The sequence below is a fragment of the Callorhinus ursinus genome, unplaced genomic scaffold, assembly GCF_003265705.2.
Source record: "Callorhinus ursinus isolate GAN/ISIS: 27379988/994484 unplaced genomic scaffold, GSC_fseal_2.0 scaffold61, whole genome shotgun sequence".
NCBI lineage: Eukaryota > Metazoa > Chordata > Mammalia > Carnivora > Otariidae > Callorhinus > Callorhinus ursinus.
The window spans coordinates 5,464,727-5,489,403 of record NW_027397123.1 but is presented as its reverse complement, the minus strand read 5'-3'; the positions used below and the strand labels follow the sequence as shown (position 1 = coordinate 5,489,403).

Genomic DNA, 24,677 nt, shown 5'->3' with positions numbered 1-24,677 from the left:
TCTTCTGCATGAGTGAAATGTTTCATGACAAAAATAATTCTAAGGAAACCCTTTAAGCTTTGAACTTGATGTCACCTACACATACCGGGCACAGCTTTTTGGCGGAGACTGCAGAAGCAGAGTGAATGCTGCTCTGGGCTTTGCCTGCATCCACCAGCTGGGTGCAACTACCAAGTTCACAGTCTTAAGGAGTTCTGGGGTGGGGGAGAAGTGTGGTCCCTGGATGGAGAGTGTCTTCTCCTCAGAGGGGCAGTAGGAGGAAGTGAATGAGGGGCCATGGGAAAACTGCCCTATGTGGCATCCCCTCCCACCAAGAACACAGGGGAGAGCTGCCCTCAGGCCTGACGCCAGGCCTTCCCCCCACCCTGCCCCCGCCCCGCCTCACCCAAAGCAATTCTTCTTTGGACCTGGGGGGGCTGTTAAATCCACACCAGGCCACTGTTGGAGACTTCGCATTTGGGCCTTGAAAAATCACAGTCTAAATTGCCCCAGACACTCTGCTCTGCTTCCCACCGGCTGTGGGTGAGCTTGCTGCGCCCTCCCCAGTTTTCATCACCAATCCCTCTTCCACACGCATGATGGCTGTGGTTCTGGAACTGGCCAGGCCCCACCGCAAGCCCCACGGCCCACGGGAGGTGTGGACTTCTGCCACCAGATGGTGCCCCTTCAGCAGAACCTTCCTTCCCCGAAGTTCCTCTTCTGCTTGCAGCCTGGGCCGGGCTCCCAGACGGGGAGGGGGACCTAGAGCATCTGGCCCCCACCCCCGGGCACCCAGAGGCTCTTACTGCGTGAACACAACCGGGGGTTCCTATGTGTACCTTCACCAGGCCCATGGGCTCCGTGGTTCACACCGTCCTGTCATCTGGGAGACACAGTGGTCTTTGGGTACAAAGCCACTGGTTTCTCATTGTAGAGATGGTGAAACCAAGGCTACAGACAGATGACTCACTGCTGGTCACTGGCTCTTGGGGGGGAGGTGGGGGGTGGCCAGTGCAGGATGGGAGGAGGGACCCCAGCTCAGGCAACCACTGTTGGGACTGAAGGCAGAGAGCAAAGAGAGTCTAAAGAAAGAAGTCAGGCTAGGAAGCTCACGTCCCACAGGTGCATACAGACACCTGAGGGCATCAGAGAAGTTCCAGAAGCTGTTTCTGATAAGTCCTGGGCTGAGGCTGGAGGGACATCCATGAGGAGAGTACCACCCTGAGTGGGGCACATGTAGGGAGGAGGGGTACTGAGCACTGAGTAGAGGAGGCAAGGGCAGCCCCATCCCACGCTCAGCAGGTCCCTGTGGGACCCCCTTTTGCCACCACCAGCAAAGCACCACGAGAAAGCAGCAGGTAGAGAACAGACCCTGGGGCCAAGGACAACTGGGTTCAAATCCTGGCTCAGCCACTGACCAGCTCTGCACCCTTGGGTGTGGCTTAACCTGTGTGTTTCTTGGTTTCTTCACGTGTCCAGTTGGGTCAAAATGGCACTGACCCCATGGGCTTCTGTAAGGGCCCAGTGCTGCAGGCTCTTTGCAGCTAGTGGGGACCTGGAATCCATCTCCTCGCCGAGGAAGACAGCTGGGTCAGTGTGAGGGCCGAGCCGCCCAGTCCCCAAGCGGCCCCTGGGGATTGTCCCTCGGGCGGGTCCTGCAGCCCCTCCTCCGCCAGCCCACCCACGTCTCTCCGTGGAGGCACTGGGTGGGGGGGTGCTGTGGGTGGGCGCACCTCCGTGAGGCCCCAGGCTGCTGGGGCAGGTCACCTAGCCTTCTAGGCCAGGGTCAGACTCCTGGGAAGGGGAGCGTGGCCCTTTGTGGAAGGTACAGTGCCGGGGGCTCACACAGCACAGAAGGGTCGGGGGCATCGCACCCATCAGGCGAGGGTCTGTGGCAGGTACTCTTGACCTCCATCTGTTCCCCAGCTACCTCACGGGAGTCCTGTAGGGCCTGAGGGCCCCCTGTGAAGCCTGGAGCTGGGGCAATTGGTGGTCCCAGGTCCCAGGTTCCCTGATGGGACTGAGGGACACAGTGCTCAGAGACAGGCCAGTGGGGTGAGGCCTGGAAGGACCCAGACTCTGTGTCAGGCCTGCCTGAGAAGTGGGAACCCTCCCCGAGAAGGAGAGGCAGAGAGGTCTGGAACCCTGAGAGAAATGCCCAAGAAAGGGGTGTCCTGAAGGGGATGGTGGCACTTAGGAGACCCTCTTGGAGTCCGTGAGTGGGGTCACGGGGCTCAGCGAGGGTCAGGAGGATGCATTCTTGAGCAGGGGCCTGTCAGGTGTGTGGGGAGGGTCACAGCTAAATTCAGTTTTTCCAGCTGCCTGCAAAACTAGATGCCCTCATCAGGGGATCTGATCCCCAGCAAAGGCACGAATGGGGACAGACCCTTCCTCCTCAGAGTCTCTTGGTCATTCCCCTCTGGGGTTATCCGGGCCCGAGGGCCCGTCCCCGGGGTGAAGCTGGAGTCAGCATCTCCCCGTGTCCCGGGCCACTCCTCTCTCGGTATTCCCCGCCCCCAGGCCTCCAGCCAGGCCGGCCAGAGCACAGAGGCTCCCCAAAGAGATCACCACATCCCCACTGCACCAGCAGTCAGGCTCCTAAAGGCCCACCTTCTCAGTCGTCCTGTCAAGAGTCCAGAACTATTGATTCTCTTAATTGGTTGTTCATAGGAGACCAAAGGAAAAAAAACAGGCAAAGCAAAATCAAACAGGCTTTGTAGTTTTCCACAAGTCTGGGCACCAAAGCCTCACGGTTCTCCCATGAAACCCCAGACACCAGGCATCCACCCCCACCCCTGCCCCCAGGGAGAGGAAAGGCAGTGGGGGGCACCGGCCCAAGCCCCTCAGACCGAGCTTCCTTTTCAGGACAGCACCTGTCCCTCGGCAGTGGGCAGATGGCGCCCCCAGCAGCCCCTGCAGCCTTCTAGCCATGCCGGGGTGGGCCTGAGGATTTCATTATGAGCTCCAATTACTATCAAGTACAAGGGGGAGTGAAGGGGACGTTATAAGCTCTCCTTTTAATAAGGAATCACATTTCCTCTTGCATTTGGTTTTCTTGCAACAGATGCTGTTGCAGAAAATGGAACAAAATGGAAAAGATAAAAAGGCGAGTAATTAACTGGGCCCAAAAGCCTTCCCAGCAGATGTCAGGGACAGCGGGGCAGGGTGCCCAAGGCCCGCCCACCGCACCCTTGCCTGGCACGGCTGCCCGGTGGCTGCTTCGGGGACCCATATGTTCAGATGCTTCCCGGCTTGGCTTGGGGTTGGGGAAGCATGGAGCCGCCCCCCTGCTGTTCCATAACTGATGACCATTTTTCTCCAATTATACTGAAATTGAAGGATCCTCAGACTTAGACACCCAAGGAAAGTAATTAGTGCTTCAAATGTTAATTGTGCTCAGATGTGCCTTTGCCGGTGGAAGCTGTCTGCAAGGGAGCATGCAGGAGGGCAACCCTGTGCGGAGAGGGTTCTGCCTCTGCACCCCTGCCTGCACCCCCTGCCACCACCCAACGGGCTGGCCTCCTCGGGAACCCCAGGGTGGGCCGCCTGAGGCCAAGAACCTGGTGCCCGTTCTCACCGGTGATGGCTGCATGAGGCCTGCATGATCGCCTCCCGGGCCAGCCCAGGGGTCCCCAGGCACTGGCGGGGCAGTCATGGTGAGAACGAGGGCCCACGGAGTCAGGTCTGGCCTGGACCCCAGCTCTGCCACCCTCCAAGCCGGCAGTGTGGACGACGGCAAGACAGCCAACCTCTCTGAGACTCATTGCCCTCACGCAAACAGGGGTAGTCACACCAGCCCAGCTGAAATGCGTAACAGCCCAGAACTTGTCTGTATCTGGCCTTCTGTTCTCAAGCACCCACCAGGTCCCGCATGAACAATTACAGAAGCAATGCTACCCCTCCACAACAGGGCAGAATTGTCCTATTGTGGGCAGTCAGGGGTCCCATTCTGGGCAGCCTGCTGCACCCTGAGCAGGAAGGGCTATAGGGGTCGCCCACACCCGCCACCATCCCACCACCCTGCGCACCGACTGGGGGAGCAACCTCTCCCCGCCCCGTGGAGAGGAATTCACCCTCCCTGCTTGTGATTTGGCCCACACGTGCACCCCAGGTCTGTTCTCGGCAGAGATGACATGCCTAAGAGGCTTAGGCTCCTTTATGCCACGTGTCCCAAGGAAATACACTTAGATATTCCGTGTTCCGGATCCACCGCATAATAAGATTCCTTTATCTCTTGTTGTCATGGGAAGTATATATTAACTGATTAATATTAATGTGTTGGCCGATTAATATTAATAACCGAACCGATTCGTACTTCACAAGGCAACGATGTTGATGAGCGCCACAAAGCCCCGACAGCTGTCGGGTTTTGGCAGTTTCCCCGGGGAGACGACAGAAGTCAATGCTGACCCCCTCCGCTGCACCTCGTTATGGACACCGTCAGCGGTGTCTGTCAGAGCTGGCGTGGAAGTGTGTTTGGATTCTGATTGTGGCAATTAAAATCCTTGCCATCCAAGACAGCATATTTTATCATTTAAATAGCATTTTCCATTCTCCTAACATATTTTCCCAGTAACATTGTTAAGTTAGGTGATAAAAGGTTATTTCTTGCTTCTGAAGTTGAAATACGTTACCATTATTCCTTATCTGCCTGGAATTAGAAAGGTTTGTATATTATACATTCTAAGGTTTTCATTATCAAAATTTGCCAGACTTTAGAAAACAAACATTTTTTTTTTTTTGCCCTTGTTTTAATCAAAGATGGACAGAGCTTTCTTTGTCTTCTGACATCGGAGATTGCTTCCGGTATTTGGTGGAAAGGGAAGGGCCATTTTTCGCCAAAGCCAAGGAGGTACCTCAGGGCTCAAGTGGGTCACTAGGGACCCTGGCTTACCTTCAGTTTGGAGCTGTCACCTGTGCCACCTCCAGAAAAGCCAAAGACAGGAAAGCCTGAGCATCTTGTCCCTCTTGCCTACGGGGAAGGCATTACCAGAGGCTGCACCTTTAGCCAGTGGGGCTGGACTGGAGCCTGTCTGTGGCATGTGGCTTCCCCGTCCCAGTCTCCTCTCCAGCCACCCACCTGTCCAGCCCTAGCGCTTGCCTGGCCTGCATCTCAAATCCTTTCCTCTGGACTTCGAACCATCCATCCACCCACCCACCATCCACCCAGCCCAGCTGCCATCACTGTGCCCCCCACAGGCCATCTCCCCATCACATCTGACATGGAAGGACCCCCCCCACAAGATCCCCCCACACACACCTCCCAGTAAATGTGCCATGAGCAGGGGCCGGGGCCACACGCCTGGTATAATGGCTCACTTTCCCCTAGTGCCCAGCATCCCTGAGTCACCCTGTATCATGACTTCTTAGAGGCAGTGTCTCTGATGTGGCATTTTTGGTCATGGGCTCTTGTAAGAACACGTCTTTGCCTGAAGAGGAGAGAACATGGGCTGGTCCCAGATGTTGGGGGCATGGGTGACAGGACATGCATGCCAGAATACTTCGGCCACGGGCGGGTGCTGGGGAAGCAGAGTTGCCAGTTTCTTCCTGAACTTTGAGGTTGATGTCAGTGTTCCTCTGAGCTCCTCTCAGCTGGGCGAGGTCTCGGCGGAAATGGTTCCCTCTGTGCTGATCATCGGAGTGAGAGATGCCAGCCCAGGGGCACCTGTCTGCAGCCAGGTGGTCCTCATTCGCCTGAGGAGCTCAGCCTGGCAGAGCTGCCCTCACCTGGCCCGTCCAGGTCTCTCTCCACCCAGGACAGGGCTGCCAACTGGAAAATGGCCTCAGTGTATTCCAGAAGCTGTCCCGAGCACAGAGGAAAGGTGTAATCCTTGGGAGGATTCCTTGCCCTGACCTCACGCTCTTAATTAGGGGTGCAGCAGGGCAGACAGTGGTTGAAAGCTGAAAATACCGTTCCCAGGAGGTCCACCCCCCATGCGCCATCCCCAGCACCCAGGATAGTGCCCTTTCTGTACACTTCCAGGGCTTCCAAAATCCCTGCCATCTTCAACCACAAATTCTCGCAAAAAGCCTCAGGCATTCAAAACCTCCTGCACCGTGTTCACGCTGCCCACCGCCCATACCCCCATGTGTCCTGTGCTCTCCCTGCCCCACATGTGTCACTACACAGCACCCCTCACTCTGTAACCACCTCCCCAACAAACAGAAAACAAGCTTGTTGCCTTTGTAAGCATCCCCGGCGTGATTTATGGCCATCATCACAATATTTTGTTTGGAGCTGTAAACCTCCAGACATAAATCAAGTCATTAGAAAGAATGACATTTAATCCTGCAGAAGATGCCTTGGTGGGCTGAGCAGCCCTCACCCGGCTAGCGAATCATTCATTCTATAGAGGCCGGCCCTATATACACCTCCATGGGCAGCTCCGCATCTGCACCACACACAGGCGCGGCAAGCCGAAGGCACACGCCGAGCTGCCTTTGTTTCTTGGAATAGCATATTCACGACTGCAAAGAGATGCCCCAAACACATGCCTGGGAATCCGGACGGGAGTCTTAATTCCACAGGAGAAGAACGCAGCCGGGTGGGGCTGTTTCTGTGCCTGTGATGGCTCGTGTCGTCCTGAGACCTGCTGCTGGTCGGACTTCAAAGGAAGCAGGGAAACAGCTCAGAACTGTCTTCAGCTCTCCTTGGACAGAGACCCCCACCACTTGGGAGGAGCCATTACACGGGACCATATTCTGTATGCGAGACCGGAGGGTCTAATTTCCAGAAGACACCTGCTGAGCTTGAAGGGGAGGTTCAGGGACCTCGGAGAGTGCCTTCTGGGAACCCTGCACCCCCACCCTGCCCCGGCAAACAGTATCGGGCTCCCGCACATGGTGCCTCTCATAGTTAAGGAGGCATCCCCAAAATGCTGGAGAGGGGAGGGGACTGAGGGTCTCAGCTGAGGGATCGCCTTAAAGGCTTTAGCAAATTCTCAGTACACATGACAATTGTGAAAATTCCAGATGACATTTCCAGGGTTTAGTTCTACTTAATATTCCTGTGCTCAGAGCTAACGAGGGTGTTGTTATGCGGCGTTATGTTGGCTGAGCGTTTCAAGGATGTTGGAAGTCACAGGGCTGGGATGCATGGCTTGTGTCTGGACAGTTTCTACCCACACTCTGCACTGTCTCCTGCTGAGAGCTTCTCGCTGCAAGCCTTACCCAAGTCTTGTGTCTCTGGGTCCGTGTGGCCTAACGCAGGGCTGGGTCTTTGTCCTCTGTCGGTCCTTCTGTCCGCCTGGACCTCCCTCTGACAGCATGTGGGGGCACAGACATTTTCCTGCCCTCCCCCTCACACCCCGACTCACCAAGCCCTGCAGCCCTCCTTCCCTTTCTCATCTCCCTGCGCTGCCTGAGCTTAGGCGCCCCATCCCTCACCTGCATTAGGGTGTAAGAACCCTACCCAGTTTTGCCCTTCCTTCCCCACTTGCCTCCAGAAGGACCTTTGAATATAAAGCTGCCAGGCCCCTCTGCCGGGGGCGGGGGGCGCGGGGTGTGGGGCTAGGTGCACAGGAACTGTGAGTCTTTGAGTGAGTGTGTGATGCGGATATGGAACCCAGCCCAGCCCACTGTGGTGGGGCAGTGAGAGGAGAGGATGTTTGTTCCCCAGGATGGCCTGGGGGTGCTGTGGTCAGGCCACAGCCAGCCCACTGTGGCCCTCTGCTGTCCAAATCCCAGGGCACCGGTCTGGGCAGAGCCAAGGGCTGGCAAGCCAGAAGGGAGAGGAGGTGGGTGTTGGCTAGATGTCCAGGAACAGTGGTGTCCCCACAGTCAGCATCCAGCAAGGCCAAGATTAACGCTGTACTCCAGGCCTTACCCCTCAGAGAAGCTGGCCAGAGGCTTCCTGAGCTGCTGGTGGCCCAGTCCTTGCCTGGATCTGACTTGACGTTCAAGGGGCAGGGAGTCCCCTCTCCTCTCCGATGTGGACTGCAGCTACCCAGACCTGTGGCAGGGGCTCCCGGGTGCTCCAAGCAGCCCCAGGCCTCCCCCTTGCAATCTGTGATTCACTAGAGGCTCCGTTCTGCTCAGGGGCATGCGGGATGACCCCTGAAATGCAGTTGCCATTCAGAGGTCTCTGTGGTACTGGAGGAGAGCCTGGGGCTGCAGCTGCCTGTGCACAGAGCTCAAGCCAGACGGGGAGGGAGGGCTTGCTGCCCAGTCTTGGGGCCCCTCTGGGTACAATCCGTGGACAGTGGTGACCACCCATACGTGGCCTCTGGGGCGCTCTTCTGAGGATCAGCGCATCCATCCCTGAGCCCCTGGGCAGCCCCTTTGCAGTCCCACCTCCAGGAGCCTGACTCCCCTGGGGGCCTGGAGGGCCTCCCTGAGGACAGAGCAGCTCTGGCTGCAGGAACAGAGCTGCTGGGGACTGGGGTGCTTCAAAGAAACATCGGCTAGAATCGATTTACTTTTGTGGCTCTCTGGGTATGGAAAGCAGCAGCTGGGACAGGTCTGACAGCCACAGGCCAGCTCAGTAATTGACGCCCCAGCCGGAATGACACATCCTGAAGCCAGCTGGAGGTGGACCGATCATTATCTTGTGCCTGGGCCACCACACTCATGAGGCTACCCCACCGGCGGCCTCCAATGGCCTGACTGTCACGGGGCTGGGCCAGGCGGTGTTGCTGGCTCTTTCCCTGCAAACAGGCTGCCCCTCGGTGGGGCCACCTCAGCCTCAGGCTCCAGCATGACCCACTCATGTTTTATTTCTTGGGAACCTCTGGTAGGAATTCACCAATACTTAAGCCAAATTAGGCCCCTGACGGCCGAATAGGAAGAGTCCCATTTGACGTGGCCACAGCAGCCCAGAGCCTGAGCGGGGGCTCCCTGTGGGCTCTGGACAAAGGCAGACTCAGGCCAGGCCTGCTGCTGGGGCTGCAGGTGATTGGCTGCCGCTGGCCTGCTTCCTTTCCACTGAGAAGGGCTGGTCCTCCCCCCTCAGCGGGCCCTGGACAACCACGGGCCACGGACCGTGCTCCTGCACACACATATGTCTGCCCCAGCTCATCCTCTTCTCCCGCATCCTCCATCTGCCATCTGGACATCTACACTCGGAGACCCACCGGCATCTCAGACTCAGTGAGGATCTGCTCCCCTTCCCAGGACATGGCACCAGCATCCCGCTGCTTAACCCAGAAACTACAATCTCCCTCGCAGTCAGTCCCCAAGTGGTACTGGCCCAGTGGCAATGCAGGAACTGGCTGGTAGCAGCCCATGAGGACCCAACCCCATTTCCCATCAGTAGTGTTAAACATCCACCAGCACACCACCCTGTTTATTCTTCCTGAAATCATCTTCACGTCTTCCTCCGCATTCCCCCATCAGCAGCTGGGCCTGGGCCTCAGACCTCTCCTCCCCGGATGGTGGCAGCCACTGCTGACCAACCAGCCTTTCTGTTTCTGTCTTCAGCTCTTCATCTCAGAGTGGTCCTTAAATTCAAAACAGCTCCCAGCTCAAAGCCTTTGTAGACTTCCTGTGGGCCTTAGGAGATAAGATCCAGTGTCTGTCAGGACCAGAGGGCCCCTTGCTTGCTGACCCCCGCCGGCCTCAATGGTCCCACCATTTCTTGACACTCTTCAGTCTGTATGTCCCTTTATCCCATAAGGCCACCAACTTCTGCCAGGAATGCCCTCATTACCCCCACGTGCCAATTAATGGTCGCTACCTTAGGGAGACCTCCCCTAGTGCCCTGGGCTTGCTGCCATCCCTACCCACGCTGGCTGCTGCTCACCCCATTGCTGCCACCACACATGGAATTACTGTCCGGTGCCTCAATTCCCCGCTAGACCATAAGCTCCACGAGGGCAGGGGCCATGACTGTCCCATTCATGGCCAAGACACTGTCACCAGTGTGTAAGACGGTGCCAGGCACACGCATGTGCTCCATCTGTGGAGCGAATGGACAGACGCTGTTGGCCAGCACGACTGAGTTCTGCTGTCTGTCTTCCTGCCGACACGCTGAAAGAACACATGAAAGGAGGAAAGGCATGACCTGCTCTAAGCCATGTGCCATGTGCTCTCAGAAACTGGATACAGGCATGAACACACACGCTCCCCACCCAGAGCACGCACGCCACATCACGTAGCAGGTTGCAGGCACAGAGAAGTAGGGTGATGCCTCCTCTCGGTATGCATGGTGTACCACGTCGGTTCCATGTGACATGCACATGTGGAGGTACAGTGCAGTGCATGGCACCTGTGTGCGGGGGCCCCACAACCCCCCCCGAATATGGTAGGAATCACCCCCAGGCTCTGACAGAGGAGAGCTTTGCAGCAGGAGCTGGGGAACCCTCCCTTGTGCATAGGCAGACATACTGTGGGGGCAGGGGGGGTGCGCAGGGACATCCCACCCCCCAAGTGATGGGCCGATGTGGGGCGTGGAGCAGCAGGACAGCTGTTGGGTTTGCAGACCAGCTAACTGGCTGGCTGGCTGACTGACAGGCAGCTTCAACGCTCCACTCTGACAGCTGCAAGGGAATTCATAGCCAAGGCTGAGCTGACAGGGAACTACCCAGTTGAATCGTGGATCCTAATCACGGAGGCGAGGGAATGGAATCGCTAAACAAAACAAGTAATGGTCAGAGCCGTCAGGAGCCCATCAGCCCGAGACGGGAAGATTCCCACTTCCCTCCTCTGCAGACAGGTTCCAGAGTCCCCAAGCTGGTGAGGGAGCTGGGCTCAGAGACACTCAGCTGCTTTGAAGGTGACCCGGGGATAGGAACCCGGGGAGCCCCCAGCTTCCCTCCCATGGGCTCTCTCTCTCTGCCAAGCACTGTGCATGTTTCATTTGCACATTTATGGACCTGCAAGATGAGTCTTTTTATCCCATTTTACAGATGAGGGAACTGAGGTTCGCTGAAGTCAAGGGATTTGTCCAGGGTCACACAGTTGTGCCCTTGCTGTGGTTCTTTTAAAATATAGGACCCCTCATTAAAAGCTGTTACTCAGAGAGGAGTCTCCAGGCGAAGGGAGGGAAAGCTTCTGCTCTGCTCTGGGCCAAAGATCAGGGGCTACTGTGTCACACCACCATGAGTCTGATTGTCTCCAAGCCCACCCGCAGAGGCTGTCCCCTGGGCCTGGGACAGCAGGTGGCCATGGCTGTGACTGCGGCTGGTCTCCAGGCCATGCACGAGCCCGAGCAGGGAATTTAATGAGTTGGATTTTCCTGCGATCACAAGTGAGAATTTAAGACCCTTCGGTGAGGATCCTTCCATCTGAATTCTGCGCCTGGAGTCCAGGCTGCCCGCTAATTGCTGAGTGTGTTTAAACTTCAGTTTTGCATCTCATCTGCATAAATTAACAACCTGTCCAGAGGAAGGGAGCAGCTCACGATGAGGCATCAGAGGCCGATGGGGGTGGCGGGGTGGTGGTGGGGTTTGCCCCTCGAAAGAGCAGAGCCTGAGCTGGTGGGAAAAGAGCCAGAGCAGGTGTGGCCACATGGAGGCCACAGGCTCCATCCTGGTGCCCCACAGGTGGCCATGGGAGGCAGCCAGTTGGGTGCATTGTAGATCTGACTGCACCACCTGGGTGGGGGGTGGACAGACCCCTCACCCGGGCAGTTCCCGTCTGCATCTTGCCACTCGGCTGGCAGCTGCTGCCCAGAGACACAGGCCCTTCCCTGGCTGCCAGGCTGAGCTGGAGAAGCTCCTCCAGGGGCTGGCAGGCTCCAGCCTGGACCCTGGGTCTGCCCCTGCTGGGAGAAGCCCATGCCCATCCTCACCTCCAGGGACAGCTCTCCGTCCAGGCAGCATCAGTCTTTCCAAGAGCATTTATTGAGCTCCTCCTGTGTGCCAGGCATGTTGCCAGACTGTCTGACTCAGACAGACGAGACGTGGGCCCTGCCCCAGAACATCGAGAACTAACACTATCTTTCACTACTGGTCAGATCACCCAGCCCAGCTGGGGAAATACTTTCTTACCTCTTCCAGGCTGGTTCCAGAGTGTTCTGAAGTCACATTACCACCCCCCACCCACCGCCACCACCGTGTTATGGGTTGAACTGTGTCCCCTCACCCAAATTATGTTGGAAGTCCCAACCCCTGGGACCAATGACTGTGAACTTATAGAGCCTTTGCCAATGTCATCAAGTCCAATGAGGTCATTAGGGTGGGTCCTAGCGCAGAATGACTGGTATCCTTGGAAGAAGAAGAAGAAAAGGCCCACAAGGGAGGACAGCCATGTGAAGAGGGGAACAGAGCTAGGCCTCAGCGGCCACAAGCAGAAAAAGTCTGGGGCTGCCAGACTCACACCCATGCCTCATGACCCATGCTGGCCCCTTCCGTTCTCTCCCATCTGTTTCCCTTTGCAGGTCCAACTCCTTCAGGACAGTCCTACCTGCCCCCAGGCCACAGTGTTCAGAGCAGCAGGACCCTCTCTCCATGATCAGGGCCTGGGGCTGGGATTTGAGCAGCCAGAATAGCAGTCACGCTCCTCAAACATGGTCAACCGAGGGCTCATGTGGCACCTTCCAGCCCTTTCTAGGAACTTGGGTCCTGTTTTTGACCCATGTCAGTGTCGCCAGTTTACACAGCCTGACCCTCAGTGGGTCCTAGGCATCAATGATTGGGGCTTTTGAATTGAACCCAGCAGGTCTCTCTCCTGTGACTTGGAGAGGAGTAGGCAGCAACCCTCTCCCCAACAGCCCACATGCCTCTGAAGCCCCCTCCACAGCTCTGCCCCAGACCCAGGCTGCACAGCCTAATTATAAGAAACTGGCCGTGCAGGGGTTCCTGGGGGGCTCAGTTGGTTGTGTCTGACTCTTGATTTCGGCTCAGGTCATGATCTCAGGGGTCCTGGGATCGGGCCCTGAGTCAGGCTCAATGCTCAGCGGGGAGTCTGCTTGGGGATTCTCTCTCCTTCTCCCTCTGCCCCTCCCCCAACTCACACGTGCTCGCTCTCTCTTTTTCTCTCCCTTTCTCGCAAATAAATAAATAAATCTTAAAAAAAAGAGGGGCACCTGGGTGGCTCAGTTGGTTGGACATCTGCCTTCAGCTCAGGTCATGGCCCCAGGGTCCTGGGATTGAGCCTAGGGTCAGGCTTCCTGCTCAGTGGGGAGCCTGCTTCTCCCTCTCCCTTTGCCCCTCCCCCCTGCTTGTGCGCTCTCTCTCTCTCTCTCTCAAATGAATAGATTAAAATCTTTAAAAAAAATAAAGGTGATGTGTCAGTTTTCCGTATTTATAAAAAAAAAAAAAAAGAAAGAAACTGGCCACATACACCATCATCAGCTTTTTCCTCCCCTTGGCAGGTAACCAGTAAGCTTTTCAGCCAAACACTGAAGAAAACCCTGAGCCAATGAAGAGTTCACAGTGTGGCGCCCACTTGGCAGTCCCAATAACTCACGCCTTGTTTATTCTCACCAATGCTCACTCTTATCATACAGCATGTGTTTCAACCACTCTGCAAATGTCATCTGTCCAGAAAGAGAAAGCGGTTGTTTTTTCCTTACCGTGCAGGGGATGGAGCTCCCTTACAGATTGTTAACATTATGTTGAAAGGAGAAGACAGGTAACTCAGACGCTGAACATGGAGCATGTACATGACTGGCCTTGGGATTCCCCTGTCGCAGGGAAAGGGGTGGGAGACAGCAGAGATGTGTGGTGGTGTTGGTGTTATCAGATGGAAAAAGAGGCTAGGGGTTGTGGTTTATGTTGTTCAGCAAGCCCACTGTTTCTATCTAGGTTGCACGTTCATCTGAGGACTTGGGAGGGGCTGGTGGTGGTTATATTGAAGCCGAGTCCCCACCACCTCATAAGTCCTCCCCCCTCCATGGTACCAATTCTGGTGGCTCCTGGTGGCCCTGTGTCTTCATGTGTGCCGCAGAGGTGGGAGACCTTAGCTGCCCCTCCCTGGTCACTCCACAGAGCTGTCCAGAGTGCTGAAGTGCAGCCCACTGCGGGATACGCAGGCCCCGTCCTCAAGGCACCCAAGGCTGCAGACTTTCACTTGCTCAGAGCTAGGGGTGGGCTTTGCTTTGGCTTTTATCCAAGCAATGCATCGAGGAGTAGCTTCCTCCACAGAAAAAGTAGGGACAGTGGGCCCCTGGCAAGGGGGAGAGCATGTTACATTTCCTTCATTAAGTTTCTGTCTTTATTCCAAAATGGCATATGGGATAGGGTCAATCTTTGCCAAATGAGCTATAATAAGTTTAAAGGCTGAGAGCGTACAGCTTGTGGCAAATTGAGCCTCCACCTAAGGTCTGTTGTTGGGTTTTCCACAAGACAATTTTTTCTTTTCAAAGGGGGCAGTTGCAGCCAGGTTGGCTTTATTGGGTAAACGTGGCCAAGAGGTCAGAGATGCCCCAAGCCCCAGGCTCTGTCCAGCAGGAATGTTCTCTCCGGCCTTCAAGTGGGCCAACCTGGAAAACCCATTGAGGCGCAGCATCCTTCTGTCCAGTCTGCACAGATGGAACAGGCCCCACAGCCCACCACCCTCCAGGCTGTAAGGACAGTGCTAGCAGGAGGTCACAGCTGTAGGGCCTGACATCTCCCTAAGCACATCCTCACCCAGCTCCACCAGCTGGCAGGGTGCCTTTTGTGAGTGGCTCCTGAGTCCCACTCTTGGCCAAATCTGGCATGACTCATTTGTTCCAGAAAAGGAATATAAATAAGCACCACCGTACCTTGACAAGTTGACAGGATTGACAAGCAGAGTAAATTCCTGTATCTGAGACTCTGAGGAGGAGAGGTGATTTAGCTGGCAGAGCCAGCTGCCATCACCAGAAGAAAATAATTAAGGAAACCCAGCAGCGTGGAGGGAAAACTGAGTGTGTAGCGGGTCCCTTCTGCTGAAGGGATCTGTGATGACTGGCTGCAGGAGGAAGCCCTCACATGCCAGAAAGAAATGGGCTCAAGAAGCTCATGCAGGGATGAGGCAGAGCTGGGGAGGGGTGGCCAGCAGGAAGGAAGGAAGCTCCGGGCTGGGAGGGGGGACCCTGGTGAGGGGCTCCATTCTAAGAGACTCCTGTCTCAGGCCAAGTACCCACTGCCTGCACTCCATACCCTGAGGGGGGCAGCCGGTTCTACATGGAGCTTCCCCTCAGTCTTCGTGGAAGAGTCTGGAAGGCTTGTTTCAGAGTTCCTCCATATGTACACACATATTGCCCGTAAGCTTGGGAATGCCCAGGAAGTTATGGACACTCTGTCCTCTGCCTCGAGAAAGGCACACCCCTGTTCCCAGCCCAAAGGGATCCAAGAAAAATATTGCAACAGAAGAAAGAGGCAACATGCCCAAGTTCCACCTTTGCTTCACTTTTGGAACTCGAAGAAGTTCCCAGGAAGCTCAGGGAACTTTAGCCTTTTCCAACCCAGGGCTGACCTCGCATCCTTACCTCCTCACTAGCTGGTGAGTGAAGGAGATGTATGGGCGCATCCTCAGACTGACCAGTATGAGGCCAGGGTCACAGCAACGGCTGAACCTGTAAAACTGGACCTCAATGAGAAATTGCCAGGGCCCCCTGGGTCAGGGAGTGGATGTCCTCTCACCAACTGTGTTCCAGCCACTGGACCTACACCAAGTACAGCAGGGGACAGGACCTACACCAGAGACAGCAGGGGACAGGCTGGGCCACCAGAACATCTCACATACACAGCCCAGGAACAGCCAGAACTTGGTCAGGTGTGCCCCGTCCTGCCAACTGGAAGTTCAAGCCTTCTCTTCTTTAAAGGGTAGCTGGTGCTGATTGTGACAGTGGCTTTCAACAAAGCCTCAGAGTAGAAGCAGCCACTTACAGGTACCAGAGCAGGAAGAGCCCCTGGTGCCTCAGGGGCCAGGCAGGGATGGGGGAAGGAGGTCAAAACTCCTAAATAGGTTCCCCCAAAGGAAATCGTCTTGTTTTACTAGGACCTCCCCCCAAGACCAACCAGAGTATGAAGCAGAATCCTCCCATCCGGCCGAAGGTTCACTTCCCAGAGCTTGTTATCCTGGGTGACTTCGGCCCCAGCCTAGCTAAAGGGCCTCCTTGCGGGGAAGAGGGAACATCGTGGAGTGTGGTCAGCAATGCACTGATCTGTCTCTGCCTCCCTCCAAGTGACAAGCGCTTGCCGGACAGTCACTCTGTGCCTGGGCTCTGCTTAGCCCTTTGCAGGAGACCAGGGTGAACAGGAGGTGGCCAGCTCATGCCAGAGTCCCAGGGCCAGCTGAGTTGGCCAAAATCTCAAAGTAGGTGCTTAGGTTAGGGGACTTCCCAGAGCAAGTAGGGAGACCCCAGTCCAAGGGAAGGAGTGTGTTCCACTCCCAGGCCTGTGCATGCAAAGGTGTGGGTGTGAGTGTGTCATATTCTGAGTACAGAAAGTCCACATTGCTTAGAGCAAGGGCTGAGCCAATGGGGCATAGAGAGAGGATGGACAGAGCTTTCCGAGGATCCTGTCCCCATGACTTAATGACAGTGAGGTTGAGCGGGGGTGAGGGGCGGTGCTGTGGGGTTCCTGGCTATTCAATGGAGCAGGTGGCCACCTTTCGAGACCTTCCTGGTCATCTCAGGAGGTGAGACACTGAGAAGCCATCATCAGCTCGGAAGCAGTGGGACCACATCTTGCTGCACTCCCATTTTCCATATGGCTAGGAGGGTGGAGGGGCACTCACACTGAGCCGTGCCTCCCTGAACTGAGCCCAACCCAAGTGCCCTCCAGCCCAGGGGCCCAACCATCAAGAGCCCATGAGCAGGTCCTCAGGAGCCACGTGGTTCTTCTGCCACTAATACTGTCCTCTCTGCTTTTCAGGAATAAAGTTCAGCATCAGGCCACAGCAGCCCTACAACGTGAGTTCTGAGAGTCAGATAAATCTCAGCACCGGCCGCCTGGGGAGAGTTGGGGAGGGCAAGGAAGAAACTGGAGCTGATGTCGAATCCATTCTTGGAAAGAAAAACATGCCCAGTCCTTCCCAGGAGCCTTGGGAACAAAGCCCAGGGCTTTGGACCCATGAATGTCCCCTTCCTGTTAGCTGGCGGCTTTGGACTTGTGCTAATAGAGGCGGTAAATCTGAGCCAGCCTCCTCAGGCTACCAGCTCCCTGCCCGGTCCCCGCGCCACGTGGAGGTTCCTGGGAGGCCTGCGCCATCTCGTGGCTCAAGAGACCCTTGCACCTCTGGCCTCAAGACCATGGCCGGCGAGGGGTGGGGGCCTTCAGCGACTGGACCTGGGCTCAGGCCAGAGGGGTCCCATCCCACAGGGTCAGCTGGACTCCTTCTCCCTCACCCGGAAGAAAATCTCAGGCCACAGAGGGGGCAGGGACCCCGGCCACAGTGAGGGCCTGACCTGTGTGACCCTCAGTGCCCCGCTGATAACTGCCCTGTCCCCCCTGATAACCATTTCTCTTCTTGCCCCAGGACCTCCCACCAGGCAGTTCCCAGGATGGTGACTTGAAGGCACCTACGGAGAGGGTCCCTGGACACTTGTCCAGCCAGGCCCCGAGGGGCTCCCGCCTGCTGGTGCCCGACCGGCCTCAAGCCCAGCTAAACGTAGGGTCCCGGCTCCGGCCCCGGCAGCGCCGCCGGCGGCTGCTTATTAAGAAAATGCCAGCTGCGGCCGCCATCCCAGCCAACGGCTCTGCTGGTGCCTTGGCGCGGCCCGCACCCTGGGCCCCTGACAGCCACTGGGTCACCCTGCACCACAGCCAGCAGGAGCGCAAGCGGGTGATGCGGGAGGCGTGTGCCAAGTACCGGGCCAGCAGCAGCCGCAGGGCGGTCACCCCCCGCCACGTGTCCCGCATCTTCGTGGAGGACCGTCACCGCGTGCTATACTGCGAGGTGCCCAAGGCGGGCTGCTCCAACTGGAAGCGGGTGCTCATGGTGCTGGCGGGGCTGGCCTCATCCACCGCCGACATCCAGCACAACACGGTGCACTACGGCAGCGCCCTGAAGCGGCTGGACACCTTCGACCGCCAGGGCATCCTTCACCGCCTCAGCACCTACACCAAGATGCTCTTCGTCCGCGAGCCCTTCGAGAGGCTGGTCTCCGCTTTCCGCGACAAATTTGAGCATCCCAATAGCTACTACCACCCTGTGTTTGGCAAGGCCATCCTGGCCCGGTACCGGGCCAACGCCTCCCGGGAGGCCCTGCGGACGGGCTCTGGCGTGCGCTTCCCCGAGTTCGTCCAGTACCTGCTGGATGTGCACCGGCCCGTGGGCATGGACATCCACTGGGACCACGTCAGCCGGCTCTGCAGCCCCTGCCTCATCGACTATGACTTCGTGGGCAAGTTCGAGAGCATGGAGGATGATGCCAACTTCTTCCTGAGCCTCATCCGGGCGCCGCGGAACCTGACCTTCCCCCAGTTCAAAGACCGGCACTCGCAGGAGGCGCGGACCACGGCACAGATCGCCCACCAGTACTTCACCCAGCTCTCGGCCCTGCAGCGGCAGCGCACCTACGACTTCTACTACATGGACTACCTGATGTTCAACTACTCCAAGCCCTTTGCGGACCTGTATTGATGGGCGGCGGGGGTGGGGGGGTGGGGGGGGCAGCTGGCCACGGGCAGCCCAGCCCCACGCGCCCGCACCTGTCCACAGGGGCTCTGGGGACAGGAGGAGCCGTGACTGCTCGGTGCCGCTGGCCCTAAGTGGGGGGCAGAGGCCTGGGCCTTGGATGGGGGCCTCTGGCCCTTGTCCCATCCCCACTTCCTCACTCCTCAGCTGAGGAAGATGCTGGGGGTTGAGCAGGACCCCAGGAGTCCCAGCTGCAGATACCCAGCTCAGCTAAGAGTCAGGATGACCAGGGAATTCTGAGGCCCAGAAGACGAGGGCCCCAGTGGTGAGGGACTTCCTGCGGTCCCTTCGCCATTGCCTTGTACCAAACCACATGGTTTGCAGCTTTTCTATGACCCAGCGGGGGAGGTTCCCTCGGAAGGAGGTTCCAAATAAAGCACATGGTTTCCAGAGTAGCAGTGTCTACCCTTTGTGTTGGAATGGGAACACATGGGCCCTTCCCTGTGCTGTGGGGGCTCTTTCTCCCTCCCCAGGATGGCCTAGCCAGGCCTCTGCAGGTCCGGCTGCAGGAAGGGGGGGGGCGGCCTATGTGGGAGGGGGAGCGGAGGACCTGGAGGCTGCAGCAGCCCTGGCTCGGGCTCCTGGGGCCAGCACTCAGTCACCTGGGGCCTCTGGTCTCAGTACTGGCCCATTTATCCCGAAAGGAGAAGCTCGACCTGTCCCTGTGGAGGCTCAATGGGGTCCCTTCCTCTTAGTCACTTTGCCAGGGGCCCTCTGAGCACCCGCCAGAGCTCCTTGGGCAAGCTGCCATGTGGGGATCCATGGGGCACAGCACAGGGTTCTCAGTGGGTGTGGCATTTCCAGGTGGGGAGTAATGCTCTCCCTCTCTCTCAGCATGGCGTTCTCTCGAAGCTGTCATCAGCAGACCCCCACCCCTGGCCTTGAGCCCTGGCTCCATTCAGCTGACGAGACCACCTTAAAGCTTTCAGGACTGCCCACCCTTGGGGGAGGAGGAAGAGAAGCCCATAGGGGGAACCTCTCCAACAGTGTACCTTTTCCCATGCAGTAATGGCTCTGAAATTGTCCAAAGTCAGTGTGGTTCTGTGAAACGTCCCAGAGACAGTGTGTTGGAGCTTTGAGTGTGGCTGAGGCAGTCAGTATGTCGGGTCTCATTTGTAATGGAAAGTGCTGCCTGTTTCTAAAGGTCTGTCTGTCTGCCTTCTTTCAGGCCTCCTCTCTCCACCAGCCTGTGTCTGCTGCATGCCCTTCTGTATCTTTCTGTGGGCCCCTCTGCGGATCTCCCCAGGAGATTGCTCTCAGTCTGTCCCCACGTGTTGGGGGAGGTGCTGCTGGGCCCTAGGCAGAGACCCTGCTAGTCCCAGGGTGGCCATGCTGCTGGCTCCCAGCCAGCCTCATGCTGGCGTGTGTGCCGCTCCATTGCCCTTTCTGCCTCTGCCATGGGCTCCGGAAACGTATGAAGGTGGGACAACGAACGGAGGCCACCTCCCACCTGCTTGGGGTCACGGGTGTCCAGGAACCACGAGCAGGGTGAGGGTCCCCCCTTCCCTGGGTTCCAGCTGGAGTGGCCTGGCCATCTGGCAGGAGGGAGCTCCGAGGGGCGGGAAGGAGGCTGTGGTCAGGGCCCGAGGGGCTCTTGGGTGTGGATGCTCTGAGGCCAGGTCCATGTGAGAGGAGGCAGGGAGGGGCCCAGCCCAGGAACGGGTGCGCCTGGGCTGCAGTGCTCGCAGAGTGAGAGGGAAGCCTCCATGCACAACTAGTGTCTCTGGTCAGGGATGCATCTGGGGAAGCCTGAGGCTGGGTGTCACCATGTCATCCCATCAGCCAGGGGGACACCTGGAAGCCCAGCTTAGGCAGCCTGTGGGGCCCCTTCACCCACTGCTGCTGCTTGGAGACAATTTGGATTGCCATGGGACCACCCTCCCACCACATGCGTGCATGCGTGGGTGTGCGTGTGCCTGGGTGTGCGCGTGTGCATGTGAGTGTGCGCACGTGCGTGTGTGTGAGTGCATGTGCATGTGTGTCTGTGTGCGTGTGCACGTGAGTGCACGTGTGCCTGTGTGCGCACGTGCGTGTGTGTCTGTGCGCGTGTGCACGTGAGTGCACGTGTGCCTGTGTGTGCACGTGCGTGTGAGTGCATGTGCATGTGCGTGTGCCTGGGTGTGCGCGTGTGCATGTGAGTGTGTGCACGTGCGTGTGTGTGAGTGCATGTGCACGTGTGTCTGTGCGCGTGTGCACGTGAGTGCACGTGTGCGTGTGTGTGCGTGTGAGTGGTAGCTGTCTGTCTGCTGAGTGCCGGTGTCCGGCGTGAAGGTGGTATGTACCGTGCGTGAGCAGGTGTACGTGCCGGGGAGGGGGGTACCGCAGACAGTCCTTCCTCTCTGGAACCATCTTGTGCTTCTCCGTCCCTGACGATCTCTGCCCCTTTTCATCTGCTCACCATTTTGTGGGTATAGTCTAGAGCGCCCCAGGCTCTTCCCAGGGGTCAAGCACGCCCGTGAAGTTGGGGAAATAACCCCAATCCCCAGTGCCCTTCCCCAGCTGCGTCCTCCAAATGGGGGCCTCTCTGGGGCAGCCCACAGTGAAGTCCCTGCCAGGCCTTCTCACCCCCCAAATCTGGGGTTTCCACTGGGCCTATGAACCCCAGAAGCCCTGCAGTGCCCGGGGGAGGTGAGATGTCAAGTCCAGCCTGGTGGTTTCTGGCCTCAGACACATGGCCAAACCCCCCCTCTCCCTTGTCCCGCTGGCCACACACACAGGGGCCCAGGACAGATGTGGTCAGGCCCTAGACCGAGAGACAGGCTTCCAGCTCCCACTTCCCCTCCCAGGCAGGGCCCATTTGCCAGCTTCATCCTCCAGGTTGAGCCCGTTGGTGGGGTTGGGAGTCCCAGGAGAACCCCGAGACCAGGAGGTGGTCTGCTCTCACTGCCCCCATCTCTTCCCGGGCCTTTCCTCTCTGGGGAACAGCCATGGCTGATCAAGGGGATTGCCTCCTGGCATCTCCCCACCACCCCACCCAGAGCTGGGCACTGGGGGCTCAGGAAGACTTCGGGCCCCAGGATGGAGCAGGTTGTCTCCAGGAGCTGGGGGCAGGTAGTCTGGGGCTGAACAGGGCCCATCTCTGGGGACCCACGCTGATGATACAATGATGCTTCATGAAGAATAAACAGGTACCCTGGGGTAGCCTGAGAGGAGCCTCACCTGGTAGGGGAGAGGATACAGTGTTAGCCCGGGCTGCTCCTGCCGCAGGGCTGGGGGGTTGAAGGAAGAGGCAGGGGGAGGGGAGGAGAGCATGGGAGAGCCCTGAGCTCTGGTCCATCCTGTCGGCCTGGCCTGGCTTGGAGGTGAGGCTGGTGCTGTACCCTGACTTCATGCTGCTCAGAAGGGTAGTCTCAGCTATGAGGTGGCAGCAGACAGTATCCAGGAGTCTGGCTGGGCTGGGACCACTTGGGAACGGATGCTCCTGGCCCCTCCCTCGCCTCTGCGCCTGCCTCCTGAAGGGAAGGGGGAGAGAGTAGGCTGTAGGGCTGCTTCCCAAAGCACATGAAACCTAGGGCAAGTGGCAAGGGTCAGGGGTCAGAGGTCAGAAGTGAGTAGTTCCAAACCGTGGGGCCTAGGGTCTGCCAGCCTGAATCAAGCGCCATGGTGGGCCACGCTGTGCTGGCCTCCCCAGTAAATGCCTGATAGACCCCTCCCAGCAGCGCTGACCGTGTGCCTCGCCCTACAGGTGAGGAGACTGAAGCACAGAGCTGCACAGCGACAGCACCTGGAGCTGGGATCGCCCGCCCCCCGCCCCGGGCAGTGGGGCTGGGACCCCTCCCTATGTGCCGTCTCCGCCCCGCCCCCTCCACATCTGTGTGGCGCTGGGCGGGCGCTGGGCGGGCCTGGAGGGCGCTGGGCGGGCGCCGGGCGGGCGCCGGGCGGGGGCCGGTCTCCGCTGGCAAGGGCGGCACTCGGCCACCAGGGGGCGCCAAGTCCTCGCTCTTGAGCAGGGCCCGGGCTTTCCCCAGCCGGCCCACGAGGTGGCAGTAACACTCCGAGTGTGCAGCTGCAGGCGGGGTGGCGGATTCCTCCAGCCCCACGGGAGACCGGGTCCCCAGCCTGGCCCCCGGAGTCAGCCGGTCTTCTGCCCTTTCTCCCTCCGTGGAGTCATGGGGGTCCTGCATCTCCAGATATCTCTAGGCAGACCCAAAAGTCATTCTCAATATGCCAGCTCCAAAGGACCCACCTGCCCTAACTCCAAGCAGGAAAACAGGCCGAGTCCCCACCCCCAGCCCACCCCACTCCCCCGCCTCCTCACGTGGGCCTAATGGGGCAGGAAGGTCCCAGGATTGTCGCCAAAGTGCGGACACAGGGAGGACACAGAGCGTGGGAGGGCCCCGTGTCCACCACCCCTGCTGGTTCCGCTCCTGGTTTTGGCGGCAGGCTTAGATTTGCTGGAGGATCCTGACCTGCCTGCCGACCTTGAACACTGCTCTGTCTCATTTCCCTGGCAAACCCCAAGCCAGCCAAGCCCCCATCCCCCACTGCAGGAGGAAATGATCACAAACTTCACAGGGCCATTAACTACCTGCTGTGTCTGTCCCCCGTTCCCCGTGAGGGTGACCTCGGGCCTTCTATGACCTCAACACGCATGTACATGACATACTTATGCAGACGTGCTCCCCCGCACAGACCCACACAGACCCAGCCTCACGAATACACACCCAGACACAGATGCAAACACACATGCAGATACACACATGTGCTTGGCACGCACACCTGCAGGCAAACACAGACCCGGATGCACAGGGACACAGACACACATCCACACACAGGCAGACACACACAGCTAATGGAGTGCCTCTCCCTGTGGCGAGGTCGACCGGAAGGAGCAGAAAGGCTCTTGCTGTCTTCCATCATATTTATTTCTGCTCCTTCTTTTTTAAGATTTTATTTATTTATTTGAGAGAGAGAGAGAGAGAGCCAAGCAGGGGGAGCAGCAGAGGGAGAGGGAGAAGCAGACTCCCCACTGAGCAGGGAGCCCGACAGGAGGCTCAATCTCAGGACCTCGGGATCATGACTTGAGCTGAAGGCAGCCACTTCACCAACTGAGCCACCGAGGCGTCCTTCCGTTCCTTCTGCCCATCTCTCCTCCCTGCCCTTTCAGAGCCAGCCCTCTACGCACTCTGGGACCCCAAGCCCTCTGTCTCCCCCACGGAGACATCGCTGACTCACTCACCCCCCTTCCCTGGGTCATCAGGCTTCCCTGTCAGCACCCCATCTTTGAAAACAAAAAAGCCATAGCCCCACATCCCCCCCAGCTCTTGCCCTGTTTCTTTCCCCTCGTGCCCCTTGCCTCCACTGGCCTTTGACTCTTGAACCTGCTGCCTTCCAGTACCCCTCAGCGCCCCCCCACCGTGGAAGCAGCTTGCTTCCATGTCTTCAACTACCCCACCTTCTGAATTCCGCAGACACTGTCTACACACTCCCTGGATGAGCTCAGCGGTCTCACACCTTCATGATCCCTGCCCTGCAGACCCCTGCCACCAGCAGCCTAGCCCTCACCCCTGTCAACAGGTATAAGGGCTCGTCCGTCCATCAGAGCCTTGAATTTCGCCCCTACAGGCCTCCCCTGCCCCAGGCTTCCTGTCTCGGCCCCCCCCCCATCCCTGGATCGGCCTGGACTTCCCCCTTCACACTCATTGTCTCTGCCCCCAAGTCCTGAGACTATGTGTTCCCCTCCTTGTCCAGCACCTTCATCTTAACAACTCCTGCCTGGGCTCCTGAAGCAAAAATAAACGATCGTGGTATTCACTGGTTTACCAGGGACTGCTCTGAGCATTGTATGTATATTTAATTATTTAATCCTCACCACAAACCTGTAAGACAGATACTGTCATTAGCCTCTTCATTTCCACATGAGGGAACAGACACAGAGAGGTTAAGTAACTTGCCCAAGCTCACACAGCTATTAAGAGGATGTTGCAGGACTCAAACCCCGGGCAGTTTGGCCCCGGAGTCCACCAACGTGCCTTCCTGCTTTTCCTGCGGCATGGAGGTCAGAGCTGGGCTCTCCTAGACATATGTGGTGGCTGGAAGGAAGGGGACAGACAGACGGCAGCCCGAGGGATCTAGAGCAGACAAGGAAGTGCTGCTGGGCACAGGGAGGGCGGGGGTGGGGAGTCTGTGAGCTTGGAGACAATGTGGCTTCCTGTAGCAACAAGGGCAGACTGTGGCCAGGGGTGGGGGTCCGTGGCTGGCCAGGACAG

General features: G+C 57.9%; 1 protein-coding gene across 4 annotated transcripts in view; it reads left to right on the top strand.

The window, feature by feature from the left end:
* Nucleotides 1–18,855, top strand: part of CHST8 (carbohydrate sulfotransferase 8) — a 126,424-nt gene extending 107,569 nt beyond the window's left edge. For all 4 annotated transcript variants that reach the window (XM_025854651.2, XM_073885425.1, XM_025854650.2 and 1 more), the window contains 2 exons: nt 16,704–16,741; nt 17,308–18,855. In XM_025854651.2, coding sequence (XP_025710436.1) covers nt 16,704–16,741; nt 17,308–18,414 — 1,145 coding nt within the window. In that variant the 3' untranslated portion in view covers nt 18,415–18,855. The remainder of the gene's footprint in view (nt 1–16,703; nt 16,742–17,307) is intronic.
* The last annotated feature ends 5,822 nt before the right edge of the window (nt 18,856–24,677 follow it).